This window comes from Ischnura elegans, chromosome 10 (genome assembly GCF_921293095.1).
Source record: "Ischnura elegans chromosome 10, ioIscEleg1.1, whole genome shotgun sequence".
Classification (NCBI taxonomy): Eukaryota; Metazoa; Arthropoda; class Insecta; order Odonata; family Coenagrionidae; genus Ischnura; species Ischnura elegans.
In genome coordinates this window covers 78,906,587-78,923,207 of record NC_060255.1, presented here as the reverse complement: position 1 = coordinate 78,923,207, position 16,621 = coordinate 78,906,587, and the positions used below count along the sequence as shown (strand labels likewise).

General features: G+C 36.4%; 1 protein-coding gene across 2 annotated transcripts in view; it reads right to left on the bottom strand.

The window, feature by feature from the left end:
• LOC124166538 (putative elongator complex protein 1) overlaps window positions 1-16,621 on the bottom strand; it is a 64,966-nt gene that overhangs the window by 12,278 nt on the left and 36,067 nt on the right. For both annotated transcript variants that reach the window (XM_046544089.1, XM_046544090.1), the window contains 9 exons: window positions 15,364-15,512; window positions 15,018-15,239; window positions 14,112-14,275; window positions 11,904-12,097; window positions 9,953-10,096; window positions 9,242-9,350; window positions 6,418-6,560; window positions 5,821-5,969; window positions 4,900-4,978 (listed from right to left, as the gene is read on the bottom strand). In XM_046544089.1, the coding sequence (XP_046400045.1) occupies window positions 4,900-4,978; window positions 5,821-5,969; window positions 6,418-6,560; window positions 9,242-9,350; window positions 9,953-10,096; window positions 11,904-12,097; window positions 14,112-14,275; window positions 15,018-15,239; window positions 15,364-15,512 (1,353 nt within the window). The remainder of the gene's footprint in view (window positions 1-4,899; window positions 4,979-5,820; window positions 5,970-6,417; window positions 6,561-9,241; window positions 9,351-9,952; window positions 10,097-11,903; window positions 12,098-14,111; window positions 14,276-15,017; window positions 15,240-15,363; window positions 15,513-16,621) is intronic.

Below are 16,621 nucleotides of genomic sequence, written 5' to 3'. Positions count from 1 at the left end.
TAATTATATGGGCGTGTGTGAATGTCGTTCATTGTTAATTGTTACTTCCCCATTGTAAAGGACGTAAATATGCTGTTTATGGAAATAAATAAATAAATGTCCTCTAATTTGTATGGTAAGGCACAATTCAGAGTTCCATTTAACCCTTTTAGTGGTATCCTTCTTCCCGGGGTACAGTCAAAAAATGCTGAGGGTATTTTAATGAAAAGCAGCAACTAGGAAAAATAAACATTATGTAGTTAATTTTTTAGATATCTTTATGCGTTTTTTTTTAATTAATGAGATTAAATTTGACAATAATCACAACATTTTTATACGTTTACTGATATATAAGTTTTTTTTACTTCAATGTTCTCAAATTTAACAACAATAACATAAAAGCCGATATATCGGCACGCCGCACTAAAAGGGTTAAAATCCATAAATTGATATGAAAATTTAAATAATCACAAAGTAACTAAATAAAACGAATGGGGATGAGTTGTAACAGTGATTACAAAAGTTATAAGAGAGAATAAAAATATTGCCGATACTGGGACTCAAACCCAGGATGCAAAGGATAGGAAACACTGAATAGCGCCCTAGACCGTGCCGCCACCACTGTAGTTGAGAGGGTGCGATTACCGTATAAGCTTGTGTAAGAGGCGCACACGTGTAAGAGGCGCACCCCTATTTTGACCATCGAAATTATAAAGAAAAAAATTTTGCGACAATTTTTATCCTATCGTGCGGTGTGGCAGGCATATGCCCGGAATTTCGACAGTTATGGAAATTTCCTCTTTCAGTACTACCGTATATCTCCGAATATAGTCCCCCCCCGAATATAGTCCCCCCCCCCAATTTTGAGACCTCAGTTTTGGGAAAAATTTTAAAATGTAAAGGAAGGCAATTTTTCTGTGGTTAGCAAGTTAAGATTCTAGATTCAATAAAAACTATTATTTTCTGTGAAGATTAAGAACAAATCTGTTCACATATTTTCCATCACAACAAAATAACTATACCTAAAACATGTTGTGATCCAATGGATGTATCAGTAATTTATAGTTCCTTAACCAGATGTAATGAAGAAATGAGAAATTTTTTTAAGTATCCAAGGCTATTGTATTTTTTAAACCTTCACAAATTATTAATATTTTTGATTTCCAAATGACTACAGACAATGTCAATATATAAGCTTTAACTTAAAGCCCATAAACAGTATTGCATTTGGCCCTGAAACTTCCTTAGATCCAGTGTAACACACCCATCAAGTCATCACAAATCCAAGTGACCTGAAGAATTTAGGAAATCTTAATAAAATTGTGTTAAATAAATTATAAATATTATAAAAATATTGCTATCAAATGCCTGCTAAGCAAAACAATTAAACTACAGGACTTACAAATATCAAAGTAATAAAATTAAGAAATAAACTTTTTCCAACAAACATTAAAACTGAAAAAAAATTATATCAATTTTCAATGCCTCGTCGCGAACCATTGCATAAGTTACACAAAGAGCTTCTGCTCTGCATTTGCGCACAAATTCGACGATATTTTCCTCTAATTCTTTGAATCTGCCGCATCGAGACCCCCGAAATGACTTCCGCGATGTATTAGCGCTTTGCTAGCGCTGTAAATACTATGATTTACGGCGTATTCTGCAACGGCTATTTTTAAATTGGCATCGAAACTCCGTCTTTGAAGGCCTCTAATCTGCGGCAGGATTGATCCTCATCTTTCTACTTGATCCATCACCTCACTGTTGAACGTAAAATTATTTTTAATAAAGAAAATATCGCGGAAATAATTGCGAAACGTTATGCGACGTAATTTATCGATCCTATTTACCCTGACGAATTGAAGATATTCCTCAATAAATTGATTACACTTTCGATGCTGAGTCGCTGTATTTCGATCAAATGCAGTAATGCCGGCGCTTCTGGTTTAAAGTCGTCGATTATTGCGCCTTTTCAGAAACAAATGCATCACCTATTGCGCATTCTTGTTCTGTGAAGGCGGTAAAGGCAGTGGTTGTAAACACGAACCGCACGGACGTATAGTAGCTACGGACGCAATGAAATGCTAAATCGGGTTCACTTAATCTGTTTATTTTTTGCAATTATTTAAATCGTGTAGTTATTAAATGAGCGACGGGTACATATACTATTGATTCAATTCTAGTGTTCGATTAATGTAATGATAGTGTGTGTTTAGTTTTCATTTTAATTATTTACTGTTTTGCATCATTAAGTGATCAGTGTCGATTGAATTATTCTAACAATACTTTTCCAAGAAAAATTAGCGGCTACCCGATGGATTCCGTGAAAACGCATATTCGATATGCTATTTGAATCGGAATAATCGTATCTGTACAACATTTGTGGTAAAAATTGTCTTAATTTCCGGTAAAACATGGCAGTATTTACTAATATCTCCGATTATAATCCTCATAAATATACTCAAATAGAAAGACTACGAGAACATTAGCCATTATGCCGTTATTTATTACTTTATGGTCACCTTTAGTATGCTAAATTGGATTACACTCGATTATAGTCCCCCCCCCTTACTTTTCCGCGGCCATTTTTGGAAAAAAAGGGGGGACTATATTCGGAGATATACGGTATTCGAAAGAGGAAATTTTGATAACTGCGGCGGTAATAGCGGCATAAGAGGGAGTAGAAAGAGTTCCGATCCTCTCTTCGCATACGCCATCGCTCTACGTTGCTTGTCCTACTCACGAACAATTTTGTTTAAAAGCTCTCGCAGGAGTACTGAAATAGAATTGCATCTGTGAAAAATTTTAAGGCAAAACACGACAGGCACATAGCATGAACCTTCCAAGAGATTGGACAACAATCGGAGCAATCTCAGTGCCGTAGGATACTAACCACGTCGTAGATTTAAGGTCCCTTGCACACACACCGATTTTTGACGGCCGGTAAAATATCGGCCGTCCACCTTCCAATAGCGAACAATCGGAGAGCATTGGAGCTTGCACACGTACCGACCACGCGCCGGCACTGGCAAAATGCCGGTTATCTGCCGGCCATTGTCACTGTGGATCGCCGGCGCCGGCTCAAAAACATAGATAGCAACTTGTCGTTTGATCGGTAAAAATCCGGCGTGTGTGCAAGCATCGCTTCGCCGGTAAAATGTCGGCCGATATTTTACCAGCCGTCCAAATTCGGTGTGTGTGCAAGGGGCCTAACGGAACTACACTCGGCCCTCCATCAGCCAATGCCTCTGCCGTTTTTTTTCCTTTCCGAGACCCCACAGGAAAATAGGAAAATATCAAGTTAAAGGGGGACAATGGAAACGTGTTTCATCCCTACCCCATCTCACCAACTGACCTTTTTCGGTCTACCAGGTTCAATTCTCCGAGTTTCTGGAGGTCAAATGCTAAGTGAGTCACCTTCTGAGCTCGAAGATATCTCGAAATCTTTCAGCAATTGTATGACACGCACGAGGTTCTAAAAAGAATTAGACCTAACGCGATGTATATCTGACAGCATTTAAGTTTTTTGAGCTCTAATTGATTGACACAAAGATTTATAGCTAAAACAAGGCTACTAATATTCAACATAGTCCAAACAGCACAATTTCGGAAGAAACAAGCGTAGCATAAGCGCATTCAAACAAGACGAGACGGACTGGAAACTTCAGGCAACGCAAACTGCGTATATCACATTTCTGCGCCTTCGCCACTTCGCTTTAAAGGCAACGACGTCACATGCAAGATCAGACAGTGTTCTTCCCTTGCTCCTTCACTCATAGCCTCGTAGCTTGAAATACGGAGGGGAGGAAGCGCGCTCCTTCCCCTCGACCTCTCCTTCAGCGCTCTTCACTAATAAGCATTTCCGATTTCTTCTATCCACCATTTAGTCCAACAATGAACACACTCGTTCGAATTTTTTAACCGCAGGTTTTGACACCAATATAATTTTCAGTTGCAAAAATCCTAATATTAGCGTCTGAAGACGATTTTTGAAAAATCGGGGGCTCAGCGTAATGGAAATTGCTCGGCAAAACAATGTTGTCTATTAACCAGGTATGTCCTTCAAAACTACGCGTTTCTATATGTTTGATAAGCGATTACTGTATGCAGTATAAATGCCGCGGGATGCCCACTCGTGGCAGTGAATTTAGCGCGCACTCCGGAGCGAATCACCCCGCGTGATCTTTTCAATGTTCACTTCTGGGGTACCGACGTGACGGCGCGATGCTTGCAAGAAATTCAAACAGGAGCATTTTAAAAATACGTCACAAAGGGAGAAACTCCCCTGCCTGCCGCTTGATTTTGACCCAGGGTTTCAGATGACTGACTCACGCTGAAAACCAAGGCCACTCAGTTCCCCTTGGACTTGCGACCGGTGAAGGGGAGGGGGGAAGATAAGAAGTTTGTGTAAGAGGCGCACCCCCATTTTCGGCTGCAATGTCTGGGAAAAAAGGTGCGCCTCTTACACGCGCTTACACGGTACTCAAGGGAAGTCATGGTACACGAAATCTTTACATGCAATATCTCTCGAACCCGCGCCTGTGTGGAAGAAAGCCGTGACACTTTCTACCTTAGCAATATAGTTTCAGAAAATAACATTCGCATCCAGATCCCGAACATCACTTTCGTGATGTCTCCATTTGAGGACCAGGTACTGAAACTGATCCATCCCTAGTCGACAGCATTAAATCTCAAATCTAATAAAAATGGGACCTGCTTCACTCATGAAAAATTTAGTGACAAAACCAAGTATTCAGCAGAGAATGGAAGAAAAAATTCTATAACTTATGAAATGTACACTTATTACTTAAAACTATCTTAGCATAAGAAACTAACATCAGTATGAAATAAATATAAAAAACAAAGATGTTGTTACAATATGATAACCGTTTCAACTTTATTTCACCAACTACTACGTACCTTGAGAGTGCAGATTCATGGCATGAGTTGAAGTAACAAGCTCTGAAATAACGTTAGATGTGGCTTGAGGACCATATTTCTGAAAAATAAGAAGCATGTATTAAAAATCAGCAATATAAAAATTGCATAGAATATATCAAAGAAATAATCAAAACTCTGTTTCCCTATAAAACAAGGCTTTTCAACAATATTGAGAACTATGTCAGACAGACAGTGGGCTCATAATATCATATCATAGTATTAGTGCACAGTGCATTATTTCTTCCATCATGCCATCATTCAAAGAAATAGATGCCATTATAGACATAATAGCAGCGCAATCGTGTGCATAAAAGCATCCCTAAAATACTAAGTTATCCATTTGAGATGAAAAATTAATGTGAAAATAAGTGAAAATTAATAATCAGATACAGACAGCATAAGGCAACATAGCCCCAGAAATGTCAGCATTGCAGCACCAAGTGCTTCGTAGACTGGCAGCAATGCACTTTTCCCTTAAAACAACACTTTTGGAAACATATCTGTATAGTTACGAGAGGAATACATATACTTTTATTAACACATTCAATGCGGGTCCAATTTTCATGATAGTCATCAGAATCGGCTGATAAAATATGAAAGGAAAATAGAGAGAGGTTTTTACGCCATAACTTCTGTTCAAATACTGCTATTTACAAACGGCACACACGGGTCGAAAGAGAGAAGCTTGCTGAAGGCCATGCTCACGATCGGAAGACTCGGAAGTGGATATTAGTCACGTATGGTGGTGGAGAAAGGGTTCCCGGCCCCACCAGCAACCACGTCAATTGACGTGCTCCATATCTCGGCTTGGACAGGACCACGTCAATTGAGTGTTGAATGTGTTAAGAACCTGCTGACCCAGTTCTCCAAATTTCACTCCAGTGTAAGATTGAAACTTACCAAATTCTCATCTATACTCTTGCTAGGCCATATGTCACCCCTTGCTTTCAGCATGTCACTCTGCATCGCAAACAACAAGCTTTGCAAACGATGGGCAGATTCATCATGGCCATACTGGAGTAAAACAAGGCAAAGTCCTCGCACTTCATCTATAAAAAAAAATTAAGCCAATAAACAAGCTTTAAAAATCAGCCAAGTACAACTAGGTTAGTACCAGAATTAGTTTATAGAAAACACAACAACGAGAATTATACCCTTCGTAAGACAAATTTTCCTCATATATTTATCCCTCATCAACCAAAAATTTGACTCTTACAACTCTGGTTTATCCACCATTAAAGGCTGTGTAATCAGCTTAACCAAAATTGACTACTAAAGATAACTTTTTTTATTTCAATTGGTTTCTTCCGAAAAGCATTAATAGCCTTGAGAATAGGCAACAAGTCAGAGCCCAAAAACATTGGTTTAGTACTTTAGTTTACGTACCCAGAGACAAGCTTCAGAAAAATTCATTAATGTAACCCCCATGATCAAAGAGGGATGGATAACATGACATTACAAACATTTAAAGCCAAAATTAATTATCTACCTACTCACCTTTGATTTCTTGAGAGAAAGAGGTTACATATAGATTGGTCAGAGCATTAATCAGTGCTGCCTCCTCATTTGGATTCCCTTCCTTCAAGCTAAGTAACTTCCGCTCATGCTTTCGGCGGTTCTTGGCAGAACTCCTACTGTGGCTAAAATATTAAAAAAATATCAGTATCAATTTTCTCACCAAAGAAACAAGCTTAAAATAAATATCTATAATACCAAATGTATAATTAATTATCCCAACGACATGATCTTTGGATTTTTCTTCTCATAGAAAAGTCTTCCAATTTCGTTTGTAAATCAAGTACAGTGGAACTTGGTTAGTACGTTCCTCCTTAGTACGTTTTCCTCCTTAGTACGGCGATTTCCCTCGGTCCCGGTACCACCCGAACAAAATACAGGTAAAAGAATTTGGTTAGTACGTTTGAAAAAATTGCGCTTTCCTGGTTAGTACGCTCAATTTCTTGCTGTGACGCAACCCGCAATTCGTTCTCTAGTGTCTTCTTAAGGGTCGCAAACGTCTGAATTCATGATTTAATGTATTATTATTAGCCATTAACATTCTTCCATTCATTCCACATCTCTTTCTTCTACCGTAATTTATCCAAATGCATTTCTGAATTCTTGTGACGTGATGAAAAATAAAATGCGGCCATTTTTCGGGAATGTCTGACTATGAAAAACTACAGCCAATAAGAAGCCCCAATTTTCCCCACCCCGAGCTCCTCACCTTCTGTTGCCTTTGGAGCGCTTGGGAGTGCCCACTGCTGCGCACAAAGTTCGTGAGTGGGCAATTGTTGCTATTGCACGAGTTATCATGATGAAGAAATAAGTCTTAACGGTATTAGACAATTCCCACATTATCTAAAGCAGTACTGCTCCATAAACTCGACGTCGTGCGTATTTACTTGACTACTGTTGCGGGAGCAGACGATCCTCTGGATCTCCACGCGAAGCTTAGCTTAAAAATACTTGATCTCGGAACGAAAGCAGACGACATTAGACAAATTTTGAAAGTAAATTTCAACTGTCTAATAAAAAATTTTCTAATAAAAAAAATCTAATAATCTTGCACGTCATTAGTCGATATATAGATCGATTTTACAATCGAAATGGTATCATTCCAGAAGCGAATGTCTACGGCTGTTGCCGTAATTTGAAAGTCAATATAATTTTGCCCAATTTTTATGATGTTTAAAAAACCAGTTGACTTACTCCGGGTTGTTGTTATATTCTCCGAGTACGCTGTGAGAAAGAAAAATGACTTGTCTTCGCTTGTCTGAGCTTCACTCGTCCTCGTTCTGTAAATATATATAGGATAAATCACGGGAGATAGACGCCGTAATCATGAAATCGTCTCCGGGATGTCCATGAAAAATTGAGATTTTTATTCGCATGGTATTGTTTTTCATGGTAGTGCTCATTTTCTTGATTTTAAATGTGAAAAGAGTTCAGGAAGGCGATCCTATGGGAACTACCGATAGTAATTGTAATTATGACGACTTTTTCACTGATTGCAATAACCCCGACTGCTATTATTTACTTTCCTCGTTAGTACGTTTTCCTGGTTAGTACGTTCATTTTTCGTGGTCCCTTCAGAAACGTACTAACCAAGTTCCACTGTAATGACTTCGCTAACAGTGGGCCCAGTGGGTCTATCATGGCAGCATGGGTATTTCCCTATCCCTCCCTTCCATCCCAATCCCTTCCCTGGAGGCATCAACGGGCTCCTATCGCAGCAGTGCCTCCCTCCTTTTTCCTTCCCATCCATTCCCCTCCCAATGGATGTCCAGGCATATCATTGAATTATTGGGTCCTAGCCCCAGTGTGTTGTATCCTTCTAAGAGCCACCCTTGGGCCCTCATTCTCTGTATCATTTATACTGATATTATGACCTTTCCATGAGATTAAAAACCTATGTATCACATATAGCATACTTAATCTATAATTAGCATAATTAAAAACCATTTCATTTTATTTGTAGGACAAAAATAGTCATTACACTTCTATTCAAAGTTCAAACATTAGTAGAGTAAATTGTTCTCAGCAATTATGCATCACTCATTATTCAAAACAGTGCAGGTATCTATAAATTGCCATTGAGAGTTGCACATAGTAATCAATTTGTAATTGATTTTATCCCATAGCCATCTGCAAAATGAAAGCAACATCATTGTCTCTATGTCAACACTTGATCACTTCCTTACACTCCACTGCTCAGTAACATGAGCCATGAAAAGTAAGATTATCATTAACATATCCCAAGAATGGTCTTGAAAATATGATATGCATCATTACTGTCAGCAACCAGAAGATTTGAAGGTGGTATCATAACCATTTATGACAAACAATGGACTCAATGTACCTTTCAAAGGCCAATATTTTATTTACAAGTTTTAAACTTAAAGATTTTTAATTTTCACAGAAAATTCAGTAATTAAAATAAAAATTCATTAAAATAACTTGGATCACAGAACAAAAAACATGGCTATTTTTCTGAGATCAAGAGTTGAAATGCAATACATAGTAGTAATAGAAATACAATAGGGTGTATAGGAAAACATCAAAAGAAATGAAGAGAAGGCTAAAGGAATTGCAAGAGAAGATTTGAATCTTGCAAGCAGCAGGGGTGTTGATTCTGCCAGAAGGCACATCATTGCAGCACCCATGCAAGATTCAAAGTAATCATGAAGTGGGTATCTATATCACCAAGGTAACTAAAGCTCCCTTACAAAATGCACCATTGCATAAACCATAGGATAGTGAAAAACACACAAGTTAAGGATGTGTAAGAATATGACACTTTATAAGTTATATTTTTCCTTACCTTGATCCTTTAGATGAACTATGGAAACTGCTACCCACTGCAGATCCTAAAACACTACTGGCTTCAGACACTAAATCATCATCAGCAAAGTTCTGATTATCTCCTCTGCCTATAAAAGAAATACATACATCATATAATGACCAGAAACTCAAATATCAAGTTGAAATTACCAGAATTTTCAAGACTTTCCAGACTACTTTCCCAATTGTCCAGAATGATTCATAGTAAAATATGTCAAAGACAGCCCTAGTTCTATGAAGAAGTGACCCCAAAGATGATATATCCAGGCACACAATACATACAAGTTATCGTTTCATCACTAATGCACCTAAAACATTACGAATTGGTCAAAATATAATATTTACACTCATCCCCATAATAAAGCTTAAGCAGAATGCACAAATGCAGAATAGGCAAAGTAACACCTGAGAAGATTTCTTATATGAAGTTAATCTTAGCTAAAAAATATAAAATCCTTCTGCACACTTGACAAATTTCAGGTTACGTATTAACTTCGAAAGTCATTTCAGCTAACACAGCACTAAATTGATATGATGATGTAGAAAAGAGGGTTATCCCTTAATTTCAATTCTACAAGCATTGTATCTCAAATGGTTTGATAACAATAAGTAGCATGAACTAAATTGTCATCTTCGAAATAATGTTTATTAAAATAACAAAGAATATAAAAGATTTAATAAAGCAACTTACTCTCTATTTGCAGCTGTATCTTCAGTTTATCCTCGCGGACAACAGCAAGGCGGTTTCTGTACTTTATAAAAAGCTCATTATTTGTGCTAAGTCGTCCAGTAAGGGCTTCACAGTGCTCCTTAATTCCTGGCATTACGTGAGTTTCTGTGGAAAAAGATACAAATAAGAGCATCAACTTTAGTAGGATCAGATTGTTCATTTTGACCCACACATCCTGTTCAAAATCAAATTTAACAAGCAATAATTAATTCAATTTTTTCAAAATTTGAGATTATTTTTATTTATATTAATTTGGATAGATATATTTAACTTTTCATCAGCAATTTTTTAAGCAATGCTATACCTAGAAGAACAGCTATGGGTCATTTAGAAAAACAACTTCAAATAAGTCACTTTTTCCCTTTTTTTATACTTGGCATGAAAACCTCACATAGGATAGTTTTTCATAATGCAGTTTCTCTAAAAACACACAAAAGTGGATCTCATATTTCAGTCAAACTTTGTAGTGTTGTAGTCCATCAGGAGCTGTCCACGAACCACCACTCATATGAGGTAATATAACCAATAGTTTAAACAAAAAATTCAGTCAAACATTTATAGGTTTTTTATATCCCCTTAGTTCATATTGCTATATAAAAAGAAACCAAGTATATGAGCAACGTAAAAATGCTTCGTGATGTGACACGAAAATAACGTAAATGAAACTAGGCTCCCATTTGAAAAAAATGGGAAAACATCTGTCGCTTCTGCATTGCAGAAAAATAAAATTATCATTGAAAATCATGGAAATAATTATGAACAGTAGCCTTTTGTAAAATGAAAGGTAGGAACAAACTTAGAAGAAAAAAAATGACGCTCCCTAAAATCAAACCCTGGACCTCCGGGTAGGAATCAAATACCGTAACCACAGGGCTACCGCTCCTATTTGATAATAGCTCATTTCTAAGGGAATATAATGAACCTGTAAATGTTTAACTGCATTTTTTGTTTGCACTATTGGTTATATGACCCCATATGGGGAGTGATTCGTGGACTACAACACTACAAAGTTTGATTGAAATCTGATACCCACCTTAGTGACACTCCCCTTGTGAGATTTGGTCTCAGCTTCATAGTTGATGTCTCATATTTATTCTCAGTTAGATGTAATTTTAGAGATCACCACTGGAACAAATTTGGAAATCCTGTAAAATCCTTATTTGCAACATAGTTTCAATGATAAGGAGAAGTTTCAGCTGTAAACGGTTGAATCAAATGAAAAATTAGGAATCAAGTTAGTCATCATGTGGCTATGCAATATTGAAAATTACTTCATTAAACATTGCTTCTTCATTATAAAAAACTTCACGTAAAGTGTTGAAGGCAACATGCATCACAAGTTCTTTAAGTGAAAGTGCACCTCACTCGGATTCAACAGCACAAACCTAGATTCTTTTCCCTTCAAATTTTTAAAGGAGGAACAAACTTCTAAGGAAAAGATAAAACTTCATATTAAAATCTATCATACAGACATTGTAATGGACATGGACATTGACAAAAGGCAAAGGAATGTAGTAAAAAAAGGCTTCACAGTCTATTTACTACACACATCTGAAATGCAATCCTTTTTATCATTTATAATGATAAATATCTGAGGTGATTAATGAGAATAAGTAATCGAGCCATATGCATTACAATGCTTTGCAATTAGCAATAACGTTTTAAAAGAAAATACCTTTTTCACCAAAGTCATTTTAACGCAAAACAAGAAGGAAATGTGCTTGTTTTCAGCAGCACAACGGCTAAGGGATCCAGAGTTTCAACTGTGTACTATACTGCAGACACATGTCTTTATAGATATCATGGACAAAACTTTATGCAAAAGCTTCATAATAATTATACCATTAAATATGGTTAACCAGAACTTAAAGAGTATAACGCAAATAATATATTTTAAATTGTTAAGTCATACCAATTAAATCCAAACGATTACAGTGGTGTGCAGCTCTAATGGCCTCCTCCCACAAGCAGCCACATGACAGAGCTTCAATACTTTCTTCATGATCGTTAAGGTATTCATTAAAGACAAACGCTGCTTCAGCAAATTTTCTTCTCTCCTTAAGATCAGCAGCTACTTCACGACAAAGTTGTACCATCTGTGTTTGGCTGAAAATTTCATAATAAAAAAATTCTGAAAACATCTGAAATTCTGCTACTGCACCTAGAGTCAGAGGTAGGTGAATGCTTCAAAATCAAAAAAAATCAAAACAATTGTGACTATATCAGTCCTATTCAAGAGCCAATCAGGGTACTTCAATATTGAAAGTTTCAAAATTTTTAGTTTGGCAAGTATCATTTCTGAATAGCAACATAAAGCACTTCAATACAGTTTTCACAATAGAATATCACTTTGAACATGATATGTATGCTCAACATGCTTAAGCATTTACACACTAATACTTTTGCTTACACACCATATTAGTCTTGTAACGCATTTCCTTAAGAATAATTATGAAATCTTAAAATGACAACACTTCCATAGGAAAGCGTTTATCACCCAAACCCTTGAAATTGGCACAACAATTTTTATAGATGAAAAAATAAGAATATATAGGGATAAAAATACAGTACAGGCGGTCCCCGACTTTCGCACACAATGCGTTCCCGAAAACTTGTACGAAAGTCGAACCATTGACTTCCATACTAATTAGGGGTTACGTTCCAAAAGAGCGGAATATATGTACTAAAACCTTTTTTTCACGGATTTTTTTTTCAATTCACTAAATTTTAATAATATGTTAATAAAATTCCTCGAATCATCGAATTTCTTTAGAAAATATGCAGAAAATGTAAATAAAAGTTTAAAAAAAACAAGAACTATCGAGTGAAACTTCCTCTCGGCGTTTACGTTGACATTCCACTTATTACGTTCACTATAAATAAAAAGACATATCAAGAAGCATAACAAAATGTACTTGTTGAACCCGCACTCTGGATACCCTTTAATTTCACACCAAAATTCGACATACGGCATGTGACATTCGTGATCGCGTATATTTCGCATGTTGTTCAAAAAAGACAAATGACGAACGGAATTCGGGTGATATTTCGTGCAATATCGTTGCCGAAGGTGTACATGAATTAAACAGCACTCAAACAAAAAAACACAGTTAGAAAGAAGATCTTACTAGTTTTATTGAAAGCTGTATGATGATGTTTAGTCAACTTTTTTGAAAAATCTCTTCGATGAAGGCTTTCTTCTTCTCTTGATGAAGGAGCCTACAGCAGGCAATCTCTCTCTCAAATAAATCATCTAGATTAGTGTCAACTACCAACAATTCCCTTTATTGTATACGTTCGTATTGTTCGCATATACTGCCATTTGAAACAATTGAATGTTGGGATGCGCAGTAAACATCGCGGGAATTTAAAAAAATTACAGACCAATGTCCGAAAGTCCGAATTTAGCGTACGAAAGTCAAGTAAAAGGTGTCAATTTTGAACGTACGAAAGTGCGAATTGTACGAAAGTCGAGTGTACGAAAGTCGAGGACCACCTGTATAAGGAAATTAAGGAGAAGTTGATTCTCCTTCAATGACAGTTCAAGTTGCTAGGTACATGTGAAAAAGACAAGCTCATACAAAAACAAGCTCATAAAAATTCTGGCATAAAGTTTTCTTATATTCAACCATTAATGATAAGACGAGAGGAAGCATGACACGGATACAAACTTGAATTATGCTTTAACAGAATCCTTAAGATTACATTTGGTAAACAGCAAAGAATATGTTTGCAACAGAATATCAAACAATGGTATAGTTCACCATGATAAACACTTAAAACTAACAGAAATTCTCAGATACCACAAATTGACCACACAGATTTTAAAAAATCCAACATTACCAAGTGAAGACATGATGAATGCAAAAGTAAGTCAACGAAAAGCCATATTGAAGAAACGGGGAATAAAATTTTTTGTGAAGAAATGGGCATTAAAGGAATTTAAAATAAAGGTAAATCTAAGATATGCAAATGAACAAAAAGATATTTGAAAAGAAATAGTGGCATACCTATGGACAATAGTTGCCAACAATCATAGAAGGATAACAATTTTCCTAGTCAAGTCTTTGAATTAAATAACAAATTACAGAAAAAGAGAAAGCAATAGAAATCATGTTACCTGTACTTCAATTCTTGAGCTATTATAAGTGTTTGCCGCCAATTTCCTGCACTCTTGAAAGACTCTATTGCTTTTTCTAAATTGCAGCTAAGTTTCTGCATAATCCCAGCTTCCTCATAAAGCTTCTTCTTTAGTAAATAATCAGCATAAGCGTCACAGACGTGCTGAAACATGAATAGATACGGAAAATCAAATACCATTTGAAAACCAATCGATAATATGTACTATCAACTATCTATATCTATTAATATCTCTACATTTAAAGAAATATCTTTACTCTTGTAGAAAATTTATGGTATTTGGAGAAAGTGACCAACAGCTAAGGCCATTTGCACCAGGGAAGGGTTCGGAAGGAGGGATGGAGAGAAACCCAGCATCAGCATTAACCTGCTCTTAGCGAAAGACGCCAAGAAGACCATGGCTTAACGTCCCATCTGACAGATAGTGTTGCACTTGAAATGTCCTCCACACATCATTCAAGCAGGGATCAGGCAATCTTGGAAAATTCTCTACCACTGCCGAGATTTGAACCCGAGCACATGGGTTGGGAACCAACAACACACACCAACCCTATCTCCTCTTGTAGAAAACCCAGAAGTTGTTCTTACAAATTGACCATAGCATTACCACCGTATTTTTTTATGTCACACAATTAAAAGCTTATAATCAAACTTAGACAGCTGAAACTGTGGCAATGCAAAAGTCATCCAAATATGATCTTTTTCTGCCCTCAATAATGCTAATTTTCACCTCGGAAGTTACGCCACAGTTCAATAAAAGCTCCAAATATTTTTGTAACCTATCTAAAGAAATATTTTTCAGGCCTTAATGCAGCTCTTTGACTACACACAGGGGTATAAGAGATGAAATAGAATAATTAGTTGTTAAAAAATGATTATAACTCACCTGATGCAGCTTTCCACCTTTAGGGAAAAGCTTCAAAGCCTCAGAATACAAGTTGTGAGAGCTAACCAAAGTCATCAACTCATCACTGTGTTCTTCACCACATTTAGCAATATTTTTTAAGGCAGACGAGTAGAGCTTCAAATGCATATCAATCTTATAATGCTGATAATTAGTCTCGAGTTTCCTTAAATCATTTATAAAAGGAATATATTCCTTAGGATCCTAAAATGCAAGTTTATGATAATATTAAAATGATATCATGTTCATCCAGTTCACTGTTTCAGTTGCAGAAAATTATTTTAAAAGTAAACAGTAGTAATATTATACAACATAAAATGGTACTGACCTTAGAAGATTTAGCAGCAATCATTAAGACCAAATCAAAGTCATAGATACCAAGAGCCGCATTATATAGGGCATCCACATCAACCAAGTAGATCAAGTACTTCAAGGCCTCATCCCTTGACATTTCACCTTTCTTCTCACTAGATAGCACTGACAAAAAATGCAAGAGAATTAGTAAAATACAGTTCTAATCACTAAGTAATATCATAGTTCTGAGATGTAAGCATTCAAAGACGGTAAGATGACTGAGTGGCTTTTGATGTATTCTATTGAACACATTCAGCACTAAAGACATCTCAAATGGCACAGTGAAACCTTTATATGACGTATTCGACGGGACAGGGAAAATGGTGACTTTGTTACAAGGGGGTTTGGTTTAGATCATGCTGGCACTAGCGCCCCTAAATATCAGCAAAACCTACACAAGACCTAATTAGATGTGAGAATACAAGACTTTATGTCACGATAAAGAGGAACTCTGAGGTTAACGTGAATTTTAGCAGTGAAATTTCATATAAACACATAGTAAATTGATTTCTAAATTAAAAATTTTGGTATAGAGAGTTTGTTTTCCATACTGGAGTGGACTTCGTTATTGGTGGGCTCCATAATTATCAATGTTCATTAAAGGTTTTTCTCCATGCTGTATGTATAGGAAGAGCTGCAAAGGACTTTATTATATCGACGTTTTCGAAAATTTTGCTGTGTATAGGTCTATTATGGAGGAGTTTTACCCCGATTCTATATGTATGACAGTGGTGAATGGTGCAAAATATCATCATGATCATGATTCTAAAGAAAGAAGATATCCTGCACTAATAAAAAACACAAATCCACTGCAGTGAACGAGAAAACTACTGAACAGAACTTATTTCCTCTTTTTTTTATAAAACAAAGCATAACTGCGATTCCTAATGAAAAACCAATACCAAATACTAGGCCAATTAGATAATACCAATTTTTAGATAATACAATTTTTTTAATTTGAAAGCCTCAGCTACCGTCCCAGGTAGGAAATAATATTCATTCATACAAACAAGGGTGAAAAACTCAACAACTCAACTATTTGTAATGGCGTATTTACAATGACAAATTTACAATACATTTTATAAATATATCTCTCAATTGGCGGAATTGTTGAAAGATGTAAAGCATCCAGAACAACTAAGGGCGGGCAACAGACGAACGTGGTGGAATGAGTCTGTGCTCATAAAAATACCTTCACTCTACAATAGTGATGAGGTCTGCACCTTTTGCTC